The sequence below is a fragment of the Lynx rufus genome, unplaced genomic scaffold (genome assembly GCF_022079265.1).
Source record: "Lynx rufus isolate CCGP_SWC_20201006 ecotype Redwood Valley unplaced genomic scaffold, mLynRuf1.p SCAF_6, whole genome shotgun sequence".
NCBI lineage: Eukaryota > Metazoa > Chordata > Mammalia > Carnivora > Felidae > Lynx > Lynx rufus.
The window spans coordinates 16,408,415-16,428,513 of record NW_025814878.1 but is presented as its reverse complement, the minus strand read 5'-3'; the positions used below and the strand labels follow the sequence as shown (position 1 = coordinate 16,428,513).

Below are 20,099 nucleotides of genomic sequence, written 5' to 3'. Positions count from 1 at the left end.
GTCTGGAATGAATAATACCATTTTTCTTGAGCCCTCACAGTTTTAGGCATTTGATTTCAATCTCTGACCTATTATACTTTTCTCATTCTGTTTTATGAATGAATTTTATGTCTTCTCTAGTTTTCCATTACTAGGAAGCTATTTATTTCCTGTCTGGGGCTTTAAAAAAAATGCACATCCCTAACTTATTGTCAGTTGAAGGTAGACTTGAAATGTTAAAATCTGTCTCCCCTCTAATCTCTTGGGAGGCAGGAGAAAAATTACAAATCCACTGAGCAATCAATCCCCTTTCTGGGGAGAGTAATACCCTTTCTGGGGTTGGCCAGTGTAATTGTTTGGTATCGTTTATTTGGAAATTAAAAAAAAAAAGGTTTTTTTCATCTTTATTTATTTTTGAAAGAGAGACAGAGACAGAGACAGAGTACAAGCAGGGGAGGGGCAGAGAGAGAGAGAGACACAGATTCCGAAGCAGGCTCCAGGCTCTGAGCTGTCAGCACAGAGCCTGATGCGGGGCTCAAACCCACAAACCGTGAGATCGTGACCTGAGCTGAAGTCAGATGCTTAACCGACTAAGCCACCCAGGCACCCCAATTTGGAAATTTTTTAAAGAAAGGAAAAATGGAAAAATTTATGATGAAACTGTTACCAAGTATGAAAGACAGATATAAAGACCCCCTTTTTTTTATCTGATTAAAAAAATCATAGCTAGAAAAAAGTTTACTTTTTCTAAAAACAAGTGGCAATGGCCAGTTTAAAGAAATCCTTAGTGTTGATTGGTTTTTGCTCTGCCTAATCTGTTAAACTATGTACTTGATCGCTTATGATATCATATACTTATTTCCCAGAAATCGGACACTGGTTGACCTTTTTGTAACTTTTGTGAGCTGAACATTACAAGTTTTAAAACATAAAAGAAGAAAAACAATTTTTCACCTAACCATACTGTAATAGGTTTAATGTTTGGGAAGCCATAAGTTACTGAATTGTACTTTCTGCCTTTTTTGTGGCCCCTAAGTAGACCTATAGAAATGACCTAAACCTTGAAAGTTCCTGGTGATGCCTATAGTAAACAGTCTTTTCCCCTTTTCAACCAAGGGCTGGAAAAAATAGTTTTCTGTCATTTTTCCAAAAACAATTATCTTTAGAGTTTCGGTTTGTTTTCAGCTCTAGCCAGAGACTGGAAGCTGCTGTGCTTGGTGACAGCCTCCTGTCTTCTACCAGTGAAGATTCATTCTTTGCCTTGATCTGCTTGACCTTGCCTCAGCTCTCTTGACACTTACTGTCAATTTTGCCCTTTGTTCAGTGAGCCAGATAGGCTTTTAGAATCCCTCCAGCTCCCCTAGGTTTGACCCATCCCACCCCACCCCACCCCACACCCTCACTCTCAGCTATATTGTTATTATTATTATTCCTTTTAGATGATCTTTTTTACAGTAAGATCTAACTTCAACTAAAAGTTCAACAATTGGCCTTCTCTCCTGAGAATTCCAAGGTCTAGTCCAAGTTCCTTCCTTATTTCTGGTTCTTTCCTTCCATCTCTCCCTGTAGCTTTAACACGAGGGCAAGGAGATGTTTCTGCCTGCCTTCCAGCCTCCTTTCTTTCTCTCCTGTGGTGTACTTTTTAACGTTCTGATGAGTCACTCACCTTTTGGTCTCACAGCCTTCTCCTTATCTCTGTTTCTCTGTGAACTATATCCCAGATACACTTGTTTGAGCAGAAGGAGGTAAAGCCCCCAGACGTCTGTGTATCTCTTGGTTCACTTTAAGCTTACAACCTTTTTTGAGTTGCCTTTTGCCTTTGCACACGAATGCTCTTATTGCTATAACGTCAGCTTCTTTCCCTGCTATCCTTTGCCAGCACGTGTGTGTGTATTTTACTTACATACATAAACTGTATCAAGGACTTAACTTATTCTAACTCTACAATAACGTACAAAACTAGAAAACTTTTCCAATACACACGCCAATTAGTTATTAATAACTTCATCTCTACTGTGTTTTATTCTTGAATTCTGTATTTATCACGTATGTGTCTCCTTTTTCTACAGTTATTTTCATATGCGCTAGCTTTATTTCATACCTCAAAGTAAGTATCTTTCCACTTTGTTGACTTTATGTGATAATCCAATTTCTTATTGCACTTTGACTATTAATTTTCTCTCTAGCTTTTTTGTTCTAGATTTTAAAAAATCGGTTCTTTAACCTACTATAGAATTCTAGCTTAATAAGGGTTGAAACAGAACTAAATTTTCATGAACATAACTTCAGCATATTTTTGTTATCAACTAAAGCCAGAGAACTCAAAGGTAAATTTATATTTGGGTTGCCTAAAAATTGAGGTTTTTTTATATAAAGAAGTGGTTTTCTACTTTGTTTGGAATTTTCCATTCTTGCATTAGTTTTTGGTTTTCCTGTGTCTAATACCTGGACATTACATTATATCTCCCCTCCCTTGTTTTTAATAGTGAATTCCTTGGGATCTAATAATAAGAATGAAGAGTCTTTTGGTTTCATTTTGGTTTGACCTATACTCTTCGAAAAGTATTACCTTAATTTTATTGAAATAGTTAAGATTTATTTGCAATGGCATCACCTTCAATTATTATCTATTTTACTTTTATACAGGAATCAGATTATAGGTACTTGGAAGTTATATGGCTTAAGCAACAATTTCATTTTCATTTTGAGCATGACAGAATTCCATGATATGTATTTTTCTTATTAAAATGTCATGCCTGTTTTTGTGGAGAAGGCCAATGGATTTTATTGTTGAGCCAAAGCAGTTCAGTCATATTTAATGAAAATATGAGAGATGATCTCTGTTTTATTTGTAACGATGGCCAAAATAAGATTAATAAAAAACTGCATAAGAATAGCTGTAATCATGCATTTCTTCAAATTTGCAAAGTCAAAACTTCAACTTTTATTATTATTATTATTATTATTATTATTATTACTTTTACAATGGTAGCAAAGCCTCTTCAAATGTTCCATATATGACCTAAGGTTAATCTTTTCAAGTATCACTGAGTTAAGAGTTTATGCAAAATCTCATTCACTTTTGAAGCTTCTAAAAATTATGAAAGTTCAGGGATTAAAATTAGTTATTTCTGATTTAGATAACATATTGCAAATTTTATTTTCAGTTGTGATTTTTAAAAAGTTCCTCTGCAATTACTTTTTCTTTTAATTACATGTTTTTCCCCCTAATGTTTTCAAATTATTATTAGGTCACATTAAAGGCTTTTGGTCAGTTATATGTGACAATGATCTGAATACATTTTAATATTTCCATAAGTAAGAAAATGAAAATAAAATTAGCCTCACTACTAGCTTTTCCTGAATACAGAGTGGCAGTTATCTTTCTATGTAAAGTTAGCATATCATAGATGCAACAATCTGGAGACAGTGGCAGTTGGAAAATTTCATATTATCCCTCTTATCATTTGTATGTGTAACTACATTTCATGTTATTTGTGTACTTATATTCACCTTGTGTTTTTAGTGCTTGTTAAAATGTTTATTCCATTTTTCAGATTTCTCCTTTTACCGTTCAGTGTCTGAATGACAGAGACTCCTAAGTCCTGACTTCAACAAAACCAAACGCAAGAAGAGAAGGGCTGTGCTGCCCTGGGATATTTCATAATTAGGATAATAATTTCTACTGTCCTAAAAGGGCACGTGGATATCCCCTCCATTACTGTTTTTCCCCCAAGACTAAGGATTTCCTAGCTCTTTTGTTTGAATGAAATGTTTAGTAAAACATGGTGAAACAATACAGGATGTATTTGGTTCCCAGGGCCTGATACATGAACCCAAACCCTATAGTCCTAATAACTGGAAAACTGGGTTTTAAGAAAACCATCAAGTTAGACATCTAGGTGTTTCTTTCCCCATTTTAGATGGAGATGTAACAGTTAACTTTGAAAATTCAAACGGGCACATGATACCCATCGGAGAGGAATCTACCCGAGAGGAAAATGTAGTAAAATCTGAAGAAGGTAATGGCTGTGTAGCTGAAAAAACACCACCTCTGGAGGAAAAGGCAGAAGATAAGAAAGGTAAAATCAAGAGAAACCCCCTATTCTTTTGTTTCAATACAGCTCAATATTGAGAATCAGGTCTTAGGCTCCAAACAGTGATTCTTAGGTTAGGACTAGTTAGAGAGAGAGCAGGTTTGCAAATACAAAGAAGAGAGAAATTATAACTAGTGAAGAGAAATAGGATGATTTTCTTAGGTAGATGCGTCCATTTTGTAAGCACATCATTATTTATTTTTTTATTTAATTAACAATCAATTAAGCATTAATTAACAGTAATCAGAAGGGATATTCTCTTCAATCATTAGAGAGCTGGGAATTTTTTTTTAATGTTTATTTTTGAAAGAGACAGAGTATGAGTGGGGGAGGGGCAGAGAGAGAGGGACACATAAAATCTGAAGTAGGATCCAGGCTCTGAGCTGTCAGTACAGAGCCCAATGTAGGGCTCAACCCCGCAAACCGTGAGATCATGATGTGAGCCAAAGTCAGATGCTTAACCAACTGAACCACCCAGGCGCCCCATATTTGGGAATGTTATCCTTTCCTTGGAAGCTTTTTTTTTTTTAAGTTTATTTATTTTGGGAGAGGGAGCACACAAGCAGAGCAGGGGCAGAGAGAGGGGGAGAGAGAGAGAGAGAGAGAGAATGAGTCCCAAGCAGGGCCTCTCCACTGTTAGCACAGAGCTGACGTGGGGCTTGATTGCATGAACCATGAGATCATGACCTGAGCTGAAATCAAGAGTCGGATGCTTAACCAACCGAGCCATCCAGACGCCCCCTCAGAAACTTCATGTCAGTATTATGTTTATTATTATTTTTTTTTTAGAAAAAATGGTATCAATCTGAATATCTTTTTTACTGGTTAGAACTGACCCCTGTGAGCATGTCAGCATGGTAGGACATCAAAACCAAGATGTTTCAGCATAGCACTGTCTCCATTAGTGGGAGCTTGGCTGGTGGCATCCAGATACTTAATGTTGTAGGTCCTAGTTGAGGTTCTAGACATGTCTGAGAGAGACCCAGGAATAGTTCCCAGAGATGCTAGGGACTGTGGTTACTGTATTAACCACAGAAACCTGCTTTATGATTTGTCTGTGTAATTAGAAATTTCAAAACATGCCAGGGGCAATTTTGCTATTCTCTGAAGGCTTCTTTAAAGACCTTGGTTTCTAGAGTGAATATGCTATGGTCAGTTAAGATACCAGCAAAATATATGTCTATCAAGGACCCCTCAAGACATTCACAAGTTCCTGGTCACTGGTTCTAGATGATTCCATGCAGCATAGAAATGAATCCTTAGGAGACAGACTGTTTCCTGTTCTATAATGTCTGCCTATGAGATGAATGGCAAAAACTTGTCAGACCTAGCTTAAGTTCTGTAGGCATTTTGAGAATTCTTAGAAACTGCTGAAAGCAAACTTCTCTTCCTCTGTTTTTGACCCAAATCCTTCAAAGACAAAAGAACAAAAACAAAGAAACAAAAGGGCATTTGACAGATATTGTAACTTAAAATTACTTTCTCTGAAAGTCCATAACCCCTTGTTTGCATTTAATTAGCCTGCAGAAGTTTTAGAAGCCCTATTAACAATCTGTTAGAAATTTATTGTTTTGCTTTATTCAATATTAAGCATAGTATTCGGGGGCTTTCCTTAGTCCTGCTCCATTGAAAGACTCTGGTTAAACTTACAAGTACTGACTATAAGAAATTAATATTTTTAATGATAATATCCCTGGAACATAAAGAGAAAACAGACCTACATAGATTTCAAGGGGATTAATTTGAAAGTATTCATGCAAATAGTGATTTTTTTTTTAAGTCCAACTGTCCTGTCTCACCAAACTGTTGAATTTCAAATCCGTCTGTGGTTTGTCCCTGATACAGTCTTTTCAACATTCAAGAATCACACCCTTAAAAAAAAGAAAAATCACACCCGTCATTATGGAACAGTCCATCATTAGTGCTTGTCTGGTCCGTGTGGCATGTCAGTCATTGGGCTGGCCTAACTTCAAAGGAAGTGTTTCCCTTATCAACCTAATAAAGTGTTGCTGACAGTTTTATGTTCATTAAGCCAGCAGGCCCTGATGTTCTAAAAAGATGGCAGACCTCATAGTCATAGGTCCACGGATGTTTGAGAGTGTTTTTGCTTTCTTATTCTTTACTTAGAATTAGTACATTCAGTTCCTTTTGGTCAAATAAGGTCCAAGATAGCGTCTTGCTTAGCTAGTCTGTACTGAAAGAGATAGAAATAAATGCTGGACATGCTGTCATATCACTAATAAGGCAGCAAAGCCTCCCTCTCACAGTGTGGATGGTGCACCTGCCAGAGCCACACTGAAAGTGGGGGGAAGCATTTGGTGTGGAAGCTGCTTCCTGAGAGCAAAAAAGAACGTCACTCATAACTCACGTTACATAGTATTACGTTAAATAGAAAATACCTCATACACCAAGATCACCATTTATTTCTCTGGAAAGATAGCATTTAATTCCAAACAACAACCCAAGATTCCCTTTTCCTTCTGCTCCTTTCATGGTCTCACTGTCATGCAAATCCATGATCCCATGTCCTTAATTCACCCTTTGGCTGTTCTTAATTCCTTTTTTTGGGGGGGGGTGGTAAAATGCTCCCTTTGCTTTCACATGAAACGAATTTATCCAAGAGTGTTATTTGATCCATCGATTAGTTATATTCAAACTAATAAAACCATATCATGTGCCTTTACAGTCCCAAATGCTTGTATCCCTTTTTAAGATAATGTGTCCGTACTCTAATAGTTGAAACATGAAGATCAAAGAAAACAAAATAAATGGCAAGTGCCCTTTCCATTACACCATGTGTGGGTTCTGCCCAGGACACTTGGGTGTTCCTGGGTCTCTGATCCTCACCGGAATCTCGAGTTAGTACTTGGGCCTCTGATGCCCAATATTGCTGACTTTTCCCTTAAAACCTTCAGGGCTTTTAGTCTCCCATTATTCTTTCTCAGTAAGTGCCTTGAAATATATAAGAAAAACTGATCTGTATTGTGTTAAAGATACATTGGTGTTAAATGTAAAAAATCTGAAAATTATTTGATACTATATCCATTGAGGTATTAGAGAGCACTTTCAATGAAGTAACAAGTGATTGACATGCATCTGTTTCACAAACAAGAATGAAGGTCTACCATAGGTAAGACTTTGCTGGGACCAGAAAAAGAATGGTGAGTCAGAATTGCCCTTTGACTTCAAGCAGATTGTGGCCTCCGGGAGACCAGCATCAAAACACCTGAGTACAGGGAGCCAAAGAGTTTGCGGTGAGAAGCACATTTGGTTCTTAGAAGCAGATATTTCCAAACTGAGGCCTGAAGGAGACAAGGAGGTAGTCATGTGAAGGAGAGGAATAGGAGCAAAGGTGACTTCTAGGTAAGGTGAGGGCCACATGCTGTTCTCAGGTTCGCTCTAAGTGCCGACCTGAACGTTCCATGGGGTGGAAGGAGCCACACTTGGAATTATAGTAAATAGCTCTCCTCCAGACCATATTGTTTTGAAGCATAGTATCTGTATCAACCCAGAGTGACTAGGCACCCCATCCTTACCCTCCTCTTGGAAAAGTAATACTCATATACACCATCAGTTTATATCATGCCTTCAGATCACATGGTAATAATCAAAAATACAATAGCTTCCTTCATACCTCCCAGATACAAGTAGAGAGTTTGTTCTCTACTGAGGTGTTGTTGATAACTATCGGCCAGTCACGTTCGTTGAATAGACCTCGTGTTTAAAGCATTGTGTTTAATGGGATATGACATTTAAAAAGTTTTATTTATTTATTTTTTTAATTTTTTTTTAACGTTTATTTATTTTTGAGACAGAGAGAGACAGAGCATGAACGGGGGAGGGGCAGAGAGAGAGAGGGAGACACAGAATCTGAAGCAGGCTCCGGGCTCTGAGCCGTCAGCCCAGAGCCCGACGCGGGGCTCGAACTCACGGACGGCGAGATCGTGACCTGAGCTGAAGTCGGACGCTTAACCGACTGAGCCACCCAGGCACCCCTAAAAAGTTTTTTTTAATGTTTATTTATTTTTGAAAGAGAGAGACAGAGAGCGAGTGAGGGAGGGACAGGGAGAGGGAGACACAGCATCCGAAGCAGGCTCCAGGCTCTGAGCTGTCAGCACAGAGCCCGACGCAGGACTTGAACTCACGAACCGCGAGATCGTGACCTGAGCTGAAGTCAGATGCTTAACCGATTGAGCCATCCAGGCGTCCCAAGGGATATGACATTTTAGACAAAAGGAATTTTCAGTTCAGTCAGAAGAGCATACAGTTTGCATACAGACATACACCCCACTTAGGGTTCTCCACAGACTAGACATAAATATTGGCCCTCTGGCAAACACGCACAGAGCTTTGGCAGAGTCCACAGAGGACAGAGGTGTGGATGGTGCTTGTCCACGAACACGAAGAGCTCACACTCAGCGGGTTCACTTTCAGCCTAGGTGGGATTGTCACTCCCAGCTGTCACAGAGTGACCATCTCCTCCCTCCCAAACCCAGAAACCGCATTCTTCGGGGCACAGCTTTAGAATTTGAAACCTTAGGCAGAAGGAAGTCAGATCTCCGGCGATAGGTCCGTGCGGACAGGCGAAGAGCTGTGAAGGTTTATAGCGTGAGAGAGAATGGAGATGCCCGGTGCTGGAGATGAGTTCATGGGCTCTCACCGTGGAGAGGACTTGATCTCTTTGCGTTATGCAGCTGTCTAATCTCACAAAGAATAATCTCAAGAAGTATGTAAAGAGTAGGCCGTTGCCCCACATCACAAGTCAACATAGATTTATATGTTTTATGTTAAAATGAAGTGATTTGCGTGTACCATCAACTTGTATTGTTCTTGCCTCTGACTTTTGTGACTAAGTGGCCTTCTGCTTCAGACCAGGTAGGTTAGGAGAGTCACTGTTGTACATACAACACAAAGACACACATACAAAGTAGCCTCTGGTAAATACTGAGTAAGTAGCTCAGACCATAAATATAAGAAAAGTTCAGTGGCAGCAGGGGACTGTGGTAGGTTTCATGGCTGGGAGAAGATAAAATAAAAGCTTTATTGATTAACTACTATAACTCGAATCATTCTTTTTTTTTAATTTTTTAAAAAATAATTTATGTATTTTTGAGAGAGAGAGTGCAAGCGGGGAGGGGCAGAGAGAGAGGGAGACAAAGGATCCGAAGTTAGGCTCCACACTGACAGCAGCGAGCCCAGTGCGGGGCTCGAACTCACGAACTGTGAGATCATGACCTGAGCTGAAGTCAGATGCTCAACCGGCTGAGCCACCCAGGTGCCCCTCTTTTTTTATATATATATATATAATTTTTTTTAATCATTCTTATGGCAGTTATATATGTGGATGGATGGGATGTAGTCCAGAAAATGGGGGGAATTCTCAGTTTTTACTCACGAGAATGAGAAATGAAACAAAAGAGATCATAATAAAATAGGATGCATTCTAATATCAAAGCCCTTTCTTGGTCATTCAATAATGGGAGGCTATATCCAGTAAAGGCTTGGTCTTGTCTTAACACTGTCTTACTTTTTTTTTTTAAATTGTGTTCCATTTTTAAAGAAATGCTGCTTAGCTCTTTGGACCAGAACTGTATTTTAAGTTATTTTAATTTCAGTCAGCCACTATTAGAAACAATGCAGATGTGAGTACATGAATGAACACCCAGCCTCTCCACTTTTGATAATGAGAGACTCTGACCATTTCTCCTCCAGTTAGGCAAAATCTTGTGAGAGGCTTCTGTTCTTAGGTATGAATTATCGTTTAATGGATTCCAACCTTTGTCTTTTCAAAATTGTTACCTGTGTTTACATGTCAAAACAAATTTGATATTTGGGGGGATTCTGTGCCCTCTGTACCTGTAGTTGTGACACTGTTTGAAAAGGTCAGAGGAAGTTACTGAGAAACGGGAATTTGTTCCTGGGAGAGCTTGAGAGTATTTTAATAGTAGAAAGTAGTGTATTCTTCAGTGCGTTGTGCTTCCCGGAAAGGATTCTACAGTGTCTCCCTTAGCTTAGAAAATTACTGATGTTTGACCACAATGAGACAGAGCTCATATCCCTTTCTGGTTGAGGGCGTGAGTTCTCCTGAGAGAAGGTCTCTCCTCAGAGGGTATGAAGGTGGTGGAGTCCAGTCATTGCCTCGCTGTCAGCCCCCTGGCGTCACATGCAGTGGGCTAACCAGCCACACCCAGGTGCCCTTCCATTTTGTTAAGTTTAAATTGAGCCCTCCTGCCCGTATCCTCACCCGGCAGCCTCCGGTGTCACGGCAGGTGTCAGCCCCTGGCAGTGGACATTGGCGCTCCTCCTCAGCACAACTTCATCAGAGTAACTTGGGCAACCTGTTTTATGACAGGAATGGTATATGTACGCAGACAGTGCACCCCGGTTTGGCTTTCGTTCTTGGTACCTTTGGTCCTTTGTAGCCCCAGCTGTGCCCCCCTGGTGTAGAGCCCACACTGGTACCCAAGGGCCAAGCAGCTGCGTGTGTTTGTATCACTGTCGCCATATGTCTTGCTCCTTCCGTTTATATGGTGTCTGTCTGTATCAGTGTGCTTCTGTTCACTTTCTCACTTATAGAGAACACTGAAAACCACCCTGAAACACCGGCTCCTGCTCCACCTCCTCCAGCTCTTCCTAGGCCTAAACCCAAACCTAAACCCAAAAAAACACCGGGGCCTCCAAAAGGGGCTGCTGCTGGGGTAAGCCCCAAGGGTGACGAAGTGCCTCCTATTAAAAAAATTACCAAGGCTCCTGGTAAGCAGGCCCCCGTCCCTCCACCCAAGCCAGCAAGCCGAAACACGACCCGAGAGGCTGGTGAGTATGCCCCCTGGGGGCTGGAGTCTAGGGTGTTTGGCTCTGGGTGGGGCTGATTGCTTCTAGAAATGATGGACTTTTCCGTGTCTGGTGTCTTAGAATGTAACACCGGTGGATTTAGTTTTGACATAGACAGTACACAGGAGGTTCCTTTGTTGCCGTCTCTACCAAAGGAAAGTCAACCAGTTGATTAGTTGACCTCATTACTTTTTGGGTGAAGAGACCTCTTTCATCCTAATGATCCACTATCTGTGTAAGAACCAGTGCAAGGATTCGGGGCGTCATATGCCTGATGAATGGCCGTGATCTGATAGCACATTATGTACACATCGCCTGGCCTTCTGCCTATTTCAGTTTATGGGTGGCCTTTTGGCTTGAGTTTTCCTTCCAAATTATCTTAAGTAGCACGGAAGAATACGACACTTACATCTTTGACGTTTCTGCTGGCTCTTAGTATCTTAAGTCTTTCCGCACACACAGTCATTTCTCTACTGACAAATGCCGAAGGATCCTATCCGGTCAGCCCCACGCCACCACCCTCTACGGTGCAGGCACAGCCATTTCAATGGAGTTGAGAGCCACCGGCTCAGTGTCCACCCTCCACGCTATTTTCCAGACTTCAGTGTATTGTAAGCAACAGCGTCCTAGAAGTCCATTTACGAGTCACTAGAGCACACTGCCAGAGGTGGTGTGGGGGACCTACGGTAACTGCTTGTAATGTGTGTCCCACTTTCCGTTCAAATCAGAGACGCTTAATGCACAGTGGCGCTCCCAGTTTTCCCATGAAGTAGAATAAAGAAGCTTCCAGGTCCACCAGCTTTAAAAAGGACAGTCATCAAAGTATACACGCTAAATGGGTTTTCCCATTAACACATGCAAAAAATTCTCCTGTGGTAGCAAACCTTATTTTCCTTAAAGTCAGCAGCAGCTTTCTTGCCATTGGCTACCAGAATATGCCTTCGTATTGATCTTTTTCCCTCCATCGTTTATACCCATGATGCTCAAATGCGGAGAAGGGCTTAGTTGACAGTATAACGGAACTCCAAATACAAATAGGTATTTCTCTACCTGTGCTCCTCTCTTCAGCCTTCGACCTTGAGTGTCTGAGTGTTTGCTAAAAAGCTCTGAAATGATATGTCTCAGAACATTGTGCTCACAGTGCCTATGGGCCATTTCCTCAGGCACCAGCTGCCCTTCCCAGGTCAGCGTCCATTCTTGTTGGTATCTCTGTGTTTCCCAGACTGCCTTGCAAACCCTGCAAGCAGTGCTTGAAATGAGGCAGGCAGTGATCCACTTCTTAAACAAAAGCCCAAATCACCCCATGCTTGGGAATTGCACAGACTTTCCCATTTCTTGTGCCCCATGTGGTAGCAGCTCACGACTGACTCGACTTAGACACTCTCTTACTTCTCTCAGAAGAAAGCTGGTGACTAATGCCAGGGCAGGGGACAGCTTGCATGAGAGATTTTGACTTATTTCCAGATATTTTACTTGAAGGCTTATTTATAGATTCTTGATCTTCTAGGAGAATACTACAGTCATATTATTATCCATTGTTTTAAAAGAGGTTCCACTGGCCCATAGTGTGAATAACAGCGTTGCTCTTCTCTCAGGCCATCACAGAGAAACAGAAGTTGCATTGAACTATACCAACAAGCCAGTTGTGCAAGGATACTTTCATCAACTGCTGATTAAACTCCTTCAGAATCCAGCTGATACTCCATTTGTAACCCTTTAGAGTTTTCTACATGGCACCTTTGTTTTACTTGAATAATGTTGTTGGCCTTCCAGAAAAGTAACTCCAAATACTACTCTTGATTTGTAGTCAGATGAGTTAAGTTCTTGTAAAAGCTATCAATTAAGATTCTTCTTCAATTCGTAAGTTAGTATAGACCTCCAGATAACCAGATACTGGCTTAGCACATTCACCTGCTTGGTGAGTGAAATAAGGTCATACCTCTGGTATTTTTTTCTTTCTCATTGTTACATACAGTGTAAACACAGAAGTATTTAACGGAGGAGAGATAGCTTTACTTTTTTTAGTCATGGTCTTAATTCAGGGTAACTTCTGTAACACGGTTGATTTCAGCAAAGTCTTGTCATTTTAGAAGATACATAAAGAAGTATCTTGAAAAGTGTGACTTGAAGTTCTACTCCAGGCATTGCAAAACCTGTCTTTTCCTTTAAGTGCAGCTAAAGTTACCTTGGCTGTTACAAAAGAAAGAAGCTTCTGTAAAAAAAAAATACATATATATATATAGATAGATAGATAGATAGATAGATACACATATATACACATATATATCTCTCTCTATGTGTATATATCTATATATATAGAGAGAGAAAGAGGTATCTATCTCTATATTTATATCTATCTATCTATCTAATACACATTGATATGTGAAATGGATTCTGTTCGGTTTACCTAAGAAAATTGAACATGTTTAGACATCAAATCCTTAGATCTTTGTTGGGAAAAATACATTTAGAATGGACTTAGATAGTAAAAATATGCTTAATACCTTTGTCTTATTAGGAAGTGAAGATTGTTAGCTTCAAAGAAGTAGTGTTAGCATGCCCAGACTTGGGGTAGTATGAATTCTAGTTGTGTGTATCTAAAATAATAAAGCCCCCAAGGAATAGAGGTTTCTTTTAAGCCTGGATCTTGTCACCAAGTGAAACTCACTTTTTTAAAGTATATCGGAGTTGATGACGTCTTACATCTCATTGTTTATTCCCTTATTTGTTCTTTATCTCTTGACCCTCCCAGCCAACTTCAATAAAGTTATAAGCATAAAGGTAAGTTACAGTCACATCTGTTGTGGATGGGCTCCATAATGCTAACAAGGAGGTATTTTCTAATAGTTCTACGGACAATAGTTTAACCCCTCACGGAAAAGAACACATCACATTACAATGGAAGAAGCAATTAGGAGAAATTTATAGATAGTAAAGGTCATGAAACAAAAGACTGTGTCTCCCAAAATGATATCCAAAAAAAGCAGAGTTAAGCTTTGTTTTCCTGCAAATGGTTTGGTTGAAGGCAGTCCCATCCAAAAGTCAGACTATCCTTCTAATGGCCACAACCATCCTCTGGTGAAGACCTTCTAGGAACAGAAGTGGCAAGGAAGATTGGATTTGTGAAAGTGTCACAAGATCTGAGAACGACACTTCTTTCTCTTCACGTTATTCGAATGCTCCCCATTTAGACATTTTTTTTGCAAAAAAATCATCTTTTCTGCCTTTTGATATTTTGAAGAGGACTTGTTTTTCATATGTGGCCATATGTTTTTACTCTGCCCCATCACCACTGTAGACGGAGGTGTGGGCCAGCCTGGCCAGCTTCTCTCTCTGGAGCCATGGGGATAACTGGTTTGGAGTTGAGTACATTTGTTTCTGGTCCAGAAAGGAGCTAGAGGCACATACTGGGGCCGTTTCTGAATGTGGGCCACTCCACTCCCAAATAGACATCACAGAACATGTATAATTTGTGATGAGTACAAGCTGTCTGTACCCAGACAGCTGTTGTCTGTCTTCTGTACACTGTAATGTTCCTTCTTTGGAGCATACAAGGGCTTATTCAGGTGACCTGTAGGACAAGGAGCGGTTCCCTTTGGCTGGGCCCAGCTAAAAAAAACTAGAGGGACTCCTTGGTCTCTTTAGGAGAGGACTCTTGTCCCCTAGGGTTTTGCCTTCAGCATCACTGGCTCCCTCCTAGATTCCAGGTAGGGAGGGGGCAGAAAGTAAAACTTATCATTATTAGCCTATTTTCTTGTATTCAACAAATGTTCACATTTTGAGGAGAACATCATGATTTGACAATTGCAACTCGTTCATTTATTTAAAGGGCTTCTTTGACTTTTAATGCAAAATCTCTCTATTTTAGCTGGTTCCTCTCATTCAAAAAAACCAACTGGGTCCAAAGCATCAGCTTCACCATCGACTTCCTCCACCTCATCTCGTCCTAGAGCTTCAAAGGAGACACTTTCTAGCAAAACAGGGACAGTGGGAATCACAAAGGGCAAGAAAAAAACCGGCAAGCAGCCAACCTCTCGACCGTCCTCAGAGGCAACCACTTCAGGCACGTCCGACCTTAGAGGAGACCCTTCTGAGACGAGGGTGGAGAGTCTCAAACCTGAGCAGACCGTCCCTGGGACCGATGAGCGGACCACAGGCAAACCCGAGTCTGCGGTGCCTCCACCCCCTGTGGCTTCACCCCCTGCTCCCCCCGCCCCTCCACGTACTCTCGAGGAGCAGTGCACTGTTGCCCCAGACACGCCTGTGGTCCTGGTCAGCGATGGAGCTGCCCTGCCCGCCCCTGCCTTAGACCCGAGTCAGCTTCTCTGGACCGAAGAGCCAACCAACAGAACCACTGTCCTCTCAGGCACTGGCTTAAGTGTTAGAGAAAATGCAAAATGGTGAGTCGGGGCATAAACCCCATGTTCTGTCTGTATCCCCTGTTAAGTTGAGTACTGAAGATCACTGAACCACTCTCTTGGAGATGAACATGGAACCGACTTGGTGACTGTTAGGTAAACACTCATGTTTTTCATAGCCCTGCCCCAGGAGTGTCATAGGCAACTGAGAAAATGACAACTGTCCTCATGACACGCACCACTTCAGATCTTTGGCTTTTAAGTACATTTAGAGCCTGCTTCATCCCTGCTCAGCAGCCCCTTTTCTTTTCCTTGGACAGTTCCCTTTGCTTTCGTAAAAGCGGTTACTTTAAGTCTTTTGACTACTTGTGTCCAGATTGCTCACCCATTCCTGCCCACGAGTCATTTAGCCTTCTCTTCCTCTAAGAAAATAAAGACCATCAGGTAAGAACGCTCTCAGATTCCATCTCCTTTTCCTCTAGCCTCAGAGGGGGCTCCCTTTCTTGCTTCCTCAATTCACCACCCAACTCACATGTTAACCTCTCCTCTGACACATTTCAGTGCTCATCCAGACAGAATCGTTGTTGCAGCTACTCTCCTCTGGCAGCCCTTTTTTCCTACCCATGGGCCAGGACTAAACCGTATATCTGTTTGCCAGTATATCCCCAGCAACCAGTGCAGAATCTGGTATGCCACAGACATGACGTCATCCAGTTGCCCAAGCCAGAAACCTGGGATTCATCCTAAGGGTCCTCATTCTTCTTCGTTCCCTGCATCTAATCCCTCACAAAGTCCTATACATTTTCTACTTAAAGACAAAAAAACACATTAGCTCTCCTGTCCCTCGGTATGAAGGGAGGGCTGTCTGGGTATAGTAGACGTTATAACCAATTCTGTCTGGGGAAGCGTTAGAGCTCCTAAATCCAAACTGTTCTCTCCTATTTCTGAGAATAAGACCTAAATTCACTCTTGTGATCATTTTAATTTAGTATGTTCTCTTTCAAAAAAAAACCTGTCATGTTAGGACTTAAAAAAAGTAGTACATTAATTAAGTTGATTTGGATCAAGAGACTATCAGCATTAATTATTCAATTGCTGATAATAATCACCTTCATTTATTGAATAGTTACTTAATGTCAGGAACTGTCAAGTTACCTTTAGTTCACATAAGTCTTCTGAATATCTCTGATTAATAGACAAGAAAACAGACTCTGAGAGGTAGCAGAGTTAGCCCTAGATTCCCCACTCAGTAGGTGGCAAAACCAGTAAGCACACTCAGAGTTGCATGTCAAATTCCATGCTCTAAGAAATTCCATACGTTTCCAAAGCAATTGCTTCTACTTATGCAGTTTCATTTGTGTTTGTTTCCTGTTTTTTGTTTTTGTTTTTATCCTTTTGAGCAGTGTGGTTGGAAGGAAAGCCAAGGCAAGATAAACAAATGTTAAATTACCAATTATTTTATTTGTTGGATATTTTAATAAACAATATGGGAGAAAACATTGAAGTGAAAGACTGTGATGTCCTTAATACTTCCAGCACATAGTAGATTTCTTCATTTATTTACAGTGAGTGTTTTCCAGCACTGCAGTGAATTCCAACCTTTAGAATTCAAGAATCTCTTTTTCGGTGTATATTTTCTGCTTGTCTTCTATGTGCTGGGCAGTGCACTCAGCGCCAAAGACACAAAAGTAAGCAAGACATTATAGTTAAAATTAGCTTTTACCAAAGTAACGTCCAACACACAGGAAGTACAATTGTTTAAGACAGGTCTGAATAGATTGGGTGTATGGGTTTATTATTCAATAAACTAAAGAACAAGGTGCAACAAGGTGACTCCTTAGATAGTCTCAGGCAGTGAGAGAGTGCACACACAAATGCGACTTGACTCTGTCCAGTCCACTTCCTCAAACATTTAGGGAAGGCCCTATGTTGTGCTAAGCACTGTGCTGCATGCGGGGGGTGCTCAATGTCAGTCTTCAGCCCAAGTATGCATAAGACCGTCAGACAAAAGAGGTGAGTGTCTGTTCTCCATTTCCACTGGACCTGTGATCAGAGAGCAAGCTTAGGACATCATTAGACATCTAGGTATTTATAATAGATTTTCCTGTCACTCCAAATAACTGTAATCCTTTCCTAGAAGAGGACATCAAGATTTTCTTCTCTGTCTATTCTTCAAAGTTAACGTTTTAAATTACAATTCATCCCACAGGGGTGGTTTGTTTGCTCTTGAGTTAATGAGCCTGGAATAAGTAGTCTCTCAAATTTTTTTCCAAATTCTTTCTTCCATTTTTTTTTTCTTTGTTTCTTCTGTGTTTAACTGATTATTTCAGTTAGGATTTCTAGCTCTTAGTCACTTGCTTTACTTAGAACTTTCCCTCGGTTATGTTTAGTCAACGAATGTGTGAAAATCCTGTCATCTCATGAAGAGGCTTCTGTTTGGAATACAAATATCAAAGCTTCAAGGAAGATAAGTAGCTATGTGTAAAAATATCTTTCTCTATTCACATATTGCTGGGTAGTAACCATGTGGTAGATTTCTATTTATTGGCAACTTCATTAGTATCATATAGGTCTGGGATAATTTAAGGCAGACACCAATACGCCCACCTGGAGCCCATAACCAGAGGGGACTTGACTGTGTTCAGTCCATTTCCACAAACACTTTTTGAGTTCACTGTTACGTCCAATGTGCCCAAGAAACTTAGGGGGTAATGAGTGCCACGTCATGAGTTGACTGATACAAATTTGGAGTTTAATATTTAATATTAAGTTAATTATAATCTACATAATATGATATTAATGTAACATACACCATCAAGTATACATAACATTTAATAGGTAGATTAAGAGTCGTAAGTCTGAGTTCTAGACTGGACTTGATACCTTGTTCTGGGCAACACACACCCATGCTCTTCTTGGGTTCCATGAACCATAACTTATCTGGCCCCTTATACTGTAGAACAGTTGTAAGTTGTGAACGTATGCAGAAGTCTTTGAAAATTACAAACCACTATAAAATACAAATGATGACGTTAAAAAGGTAGATATCACAATTAGTGAAGAATGACATGAGCAAACATCAAGCCTCAGCCCTAAAGTATCTTTTGTTCTGCTCTTCAGAATGTGTTATTAATTGACATGTCTATTGAATGTGCTGTGGTCACCCACAGTGGCAGACCGTTCAAATAGGGATGGCCTCCAGTGCCAATCAAGTAGACATCCAGGCTGGGAAAAGTTTTCCCATATTTAAAATAAGATTTCACACTGTAGAAACACTATGATTCCTCAACAAAGTAAACTTAGAATTACCATGTGATCCAGCAATTTTACTACTGTGCATGTAGCCAAAAAAAAAAAAAAAAAAGTAGGTACTCGAATAGATAAATAAAATGTGGCACAGTGCAATATTATTCAGAATAGCCTTAAAAGAAAAGAAATTCTGGCATATACGAAAACATGGATGAACCTGGAAGATACGCTAAGTAGAAGTTAGACACAAAAAGACAAATGTTGCATCATTTCACTTATGTAAAGCACCTAAAGTAGCAAAATTCATAGAGACAGAGAGTCAAATGGTGGTTGCCAGGGGCCAGGGGATGAGAATGGGGAATTGTTGTTGAATGGGACAGCCTCTGTTTGGGAAGATGGCAGAGGTTCGGAGGCGGTCGGTGGGGATGTTTACACAGCAGTGTAAATATACTAGGTGCCACCGAAGTATACACTTCAAAATGGTTCAAATGGCAAATTTATGCCGTGCATATTTTACACAATAAAAAATGAAATGTCGCATTTTCCCCTTTGAAAATGAGAATTTTGGCTGTTGGAGTTTTCTAACAAGTGCAAAATAGAGGACTTTTAGAGTGCTTAGACTTCTCACCACAGAGTACCTGTCAGTACCTTAGATTCTGACAGTGTTTACCTGTTTTTATTACTTAAATGACTGCTTTTTGGTTTTGCAAGTTAATGTAAACAGTAGGCACGTGTTTTGCCCAAAGCAGTCTTTCTGAAGTGTGACATTCCAAATAGAGATTCTATTTATATCAGAAGGCAATTTGGGGATTTTCTGCTTCTTAAAATGAAGGTTACGTTGGTTTTGATATGATATGTTTTTGATGTAAAACATTTTTTTTATTCGAGTCTGTGAAAATTGACAGTCTTCATATATTTATAGTAACTTTATTTTTTTTTTCAATATATGAAATTTATTGTCAAATTGGTTTCCATACAAAACCCAGTGCTCATCCCAACAGGTGCCCTCCTCAAATACCCATGACCCACCCTTCCCTCCCTCCCACCCCCCCATCAACCCTCAGTTTGTTCTCAGTTTTTTAGTCTCTTATGCTTTGGCTCTCTCCTACTCTAACCTCTTTTTTTTTTTTTCCTTCCCCTCCCCCATGGGTTTCTGTTAAGTTTCTCAGGATCCACATAAGAGTGAAACCATACGGTATCTGTCTTTCTCTGTATGGCTTATTTCACTTAGCATCACACTCTCCAGTTCCATCCACGTTGCTACAAAGGGCCATATTTCATTCTTTCTCATTGCCATGTAGTACTCCATCGTGTATATAAACCACAATTTCTTTATCCATTCATCAGTTGATGGACATTTAGGCTCTTTCCACAATTTGGCTATTGTTGAGAGTGCTGCTATAAACATTGGGGTACAAGTGCCTCTATGCATCAGTACTCCTGATCCCTTGGGTAAATTCCTAGCAGTGCTATTGCTGGGTCATAGGGGAGGTCTATTTTTAATTTTTTGAGGAAGCTCCACACTGTTTTCCAGAGCGGCTGCACCAGTTTGCATTCCCACCAACAGTGCAAGAGGGTTCCTGTT

General features: G+C 40.3%; 1 protein-coding gene across 3 annotated transcripts in view; it reads left to right on the top strand.

Annotated features, from left to right (window-relative positions):
* Positions 1–20,099, top strand: part of PHACTR2 (phosphatase and actin regulator 2) — a 134,646-nt gene that overhangs the window by 64,627 nt on the left and 49,920 nt on the right. For 2 of the 3 annotated variants that reach the window (XM_047101799.1, XM_047101798.1), the window contains exons 4-5: positions 3,903–4,061; positions 14,776–15,307. In XM_047101799.1, the coding sequence (XP_046957755.1) occupies positions 3,903–4,061; positions 14,776–15,307 (691 nt within the window). Of the gene's footprint in view, positions 1–3,902; positions 4,062–10,652; positions 10,890–14,775; positions 15,308–20,099 lie in introns of all 3 variants that reach the window. The other variant, XM_047101800.1, reaches the window with a different exon arrangement.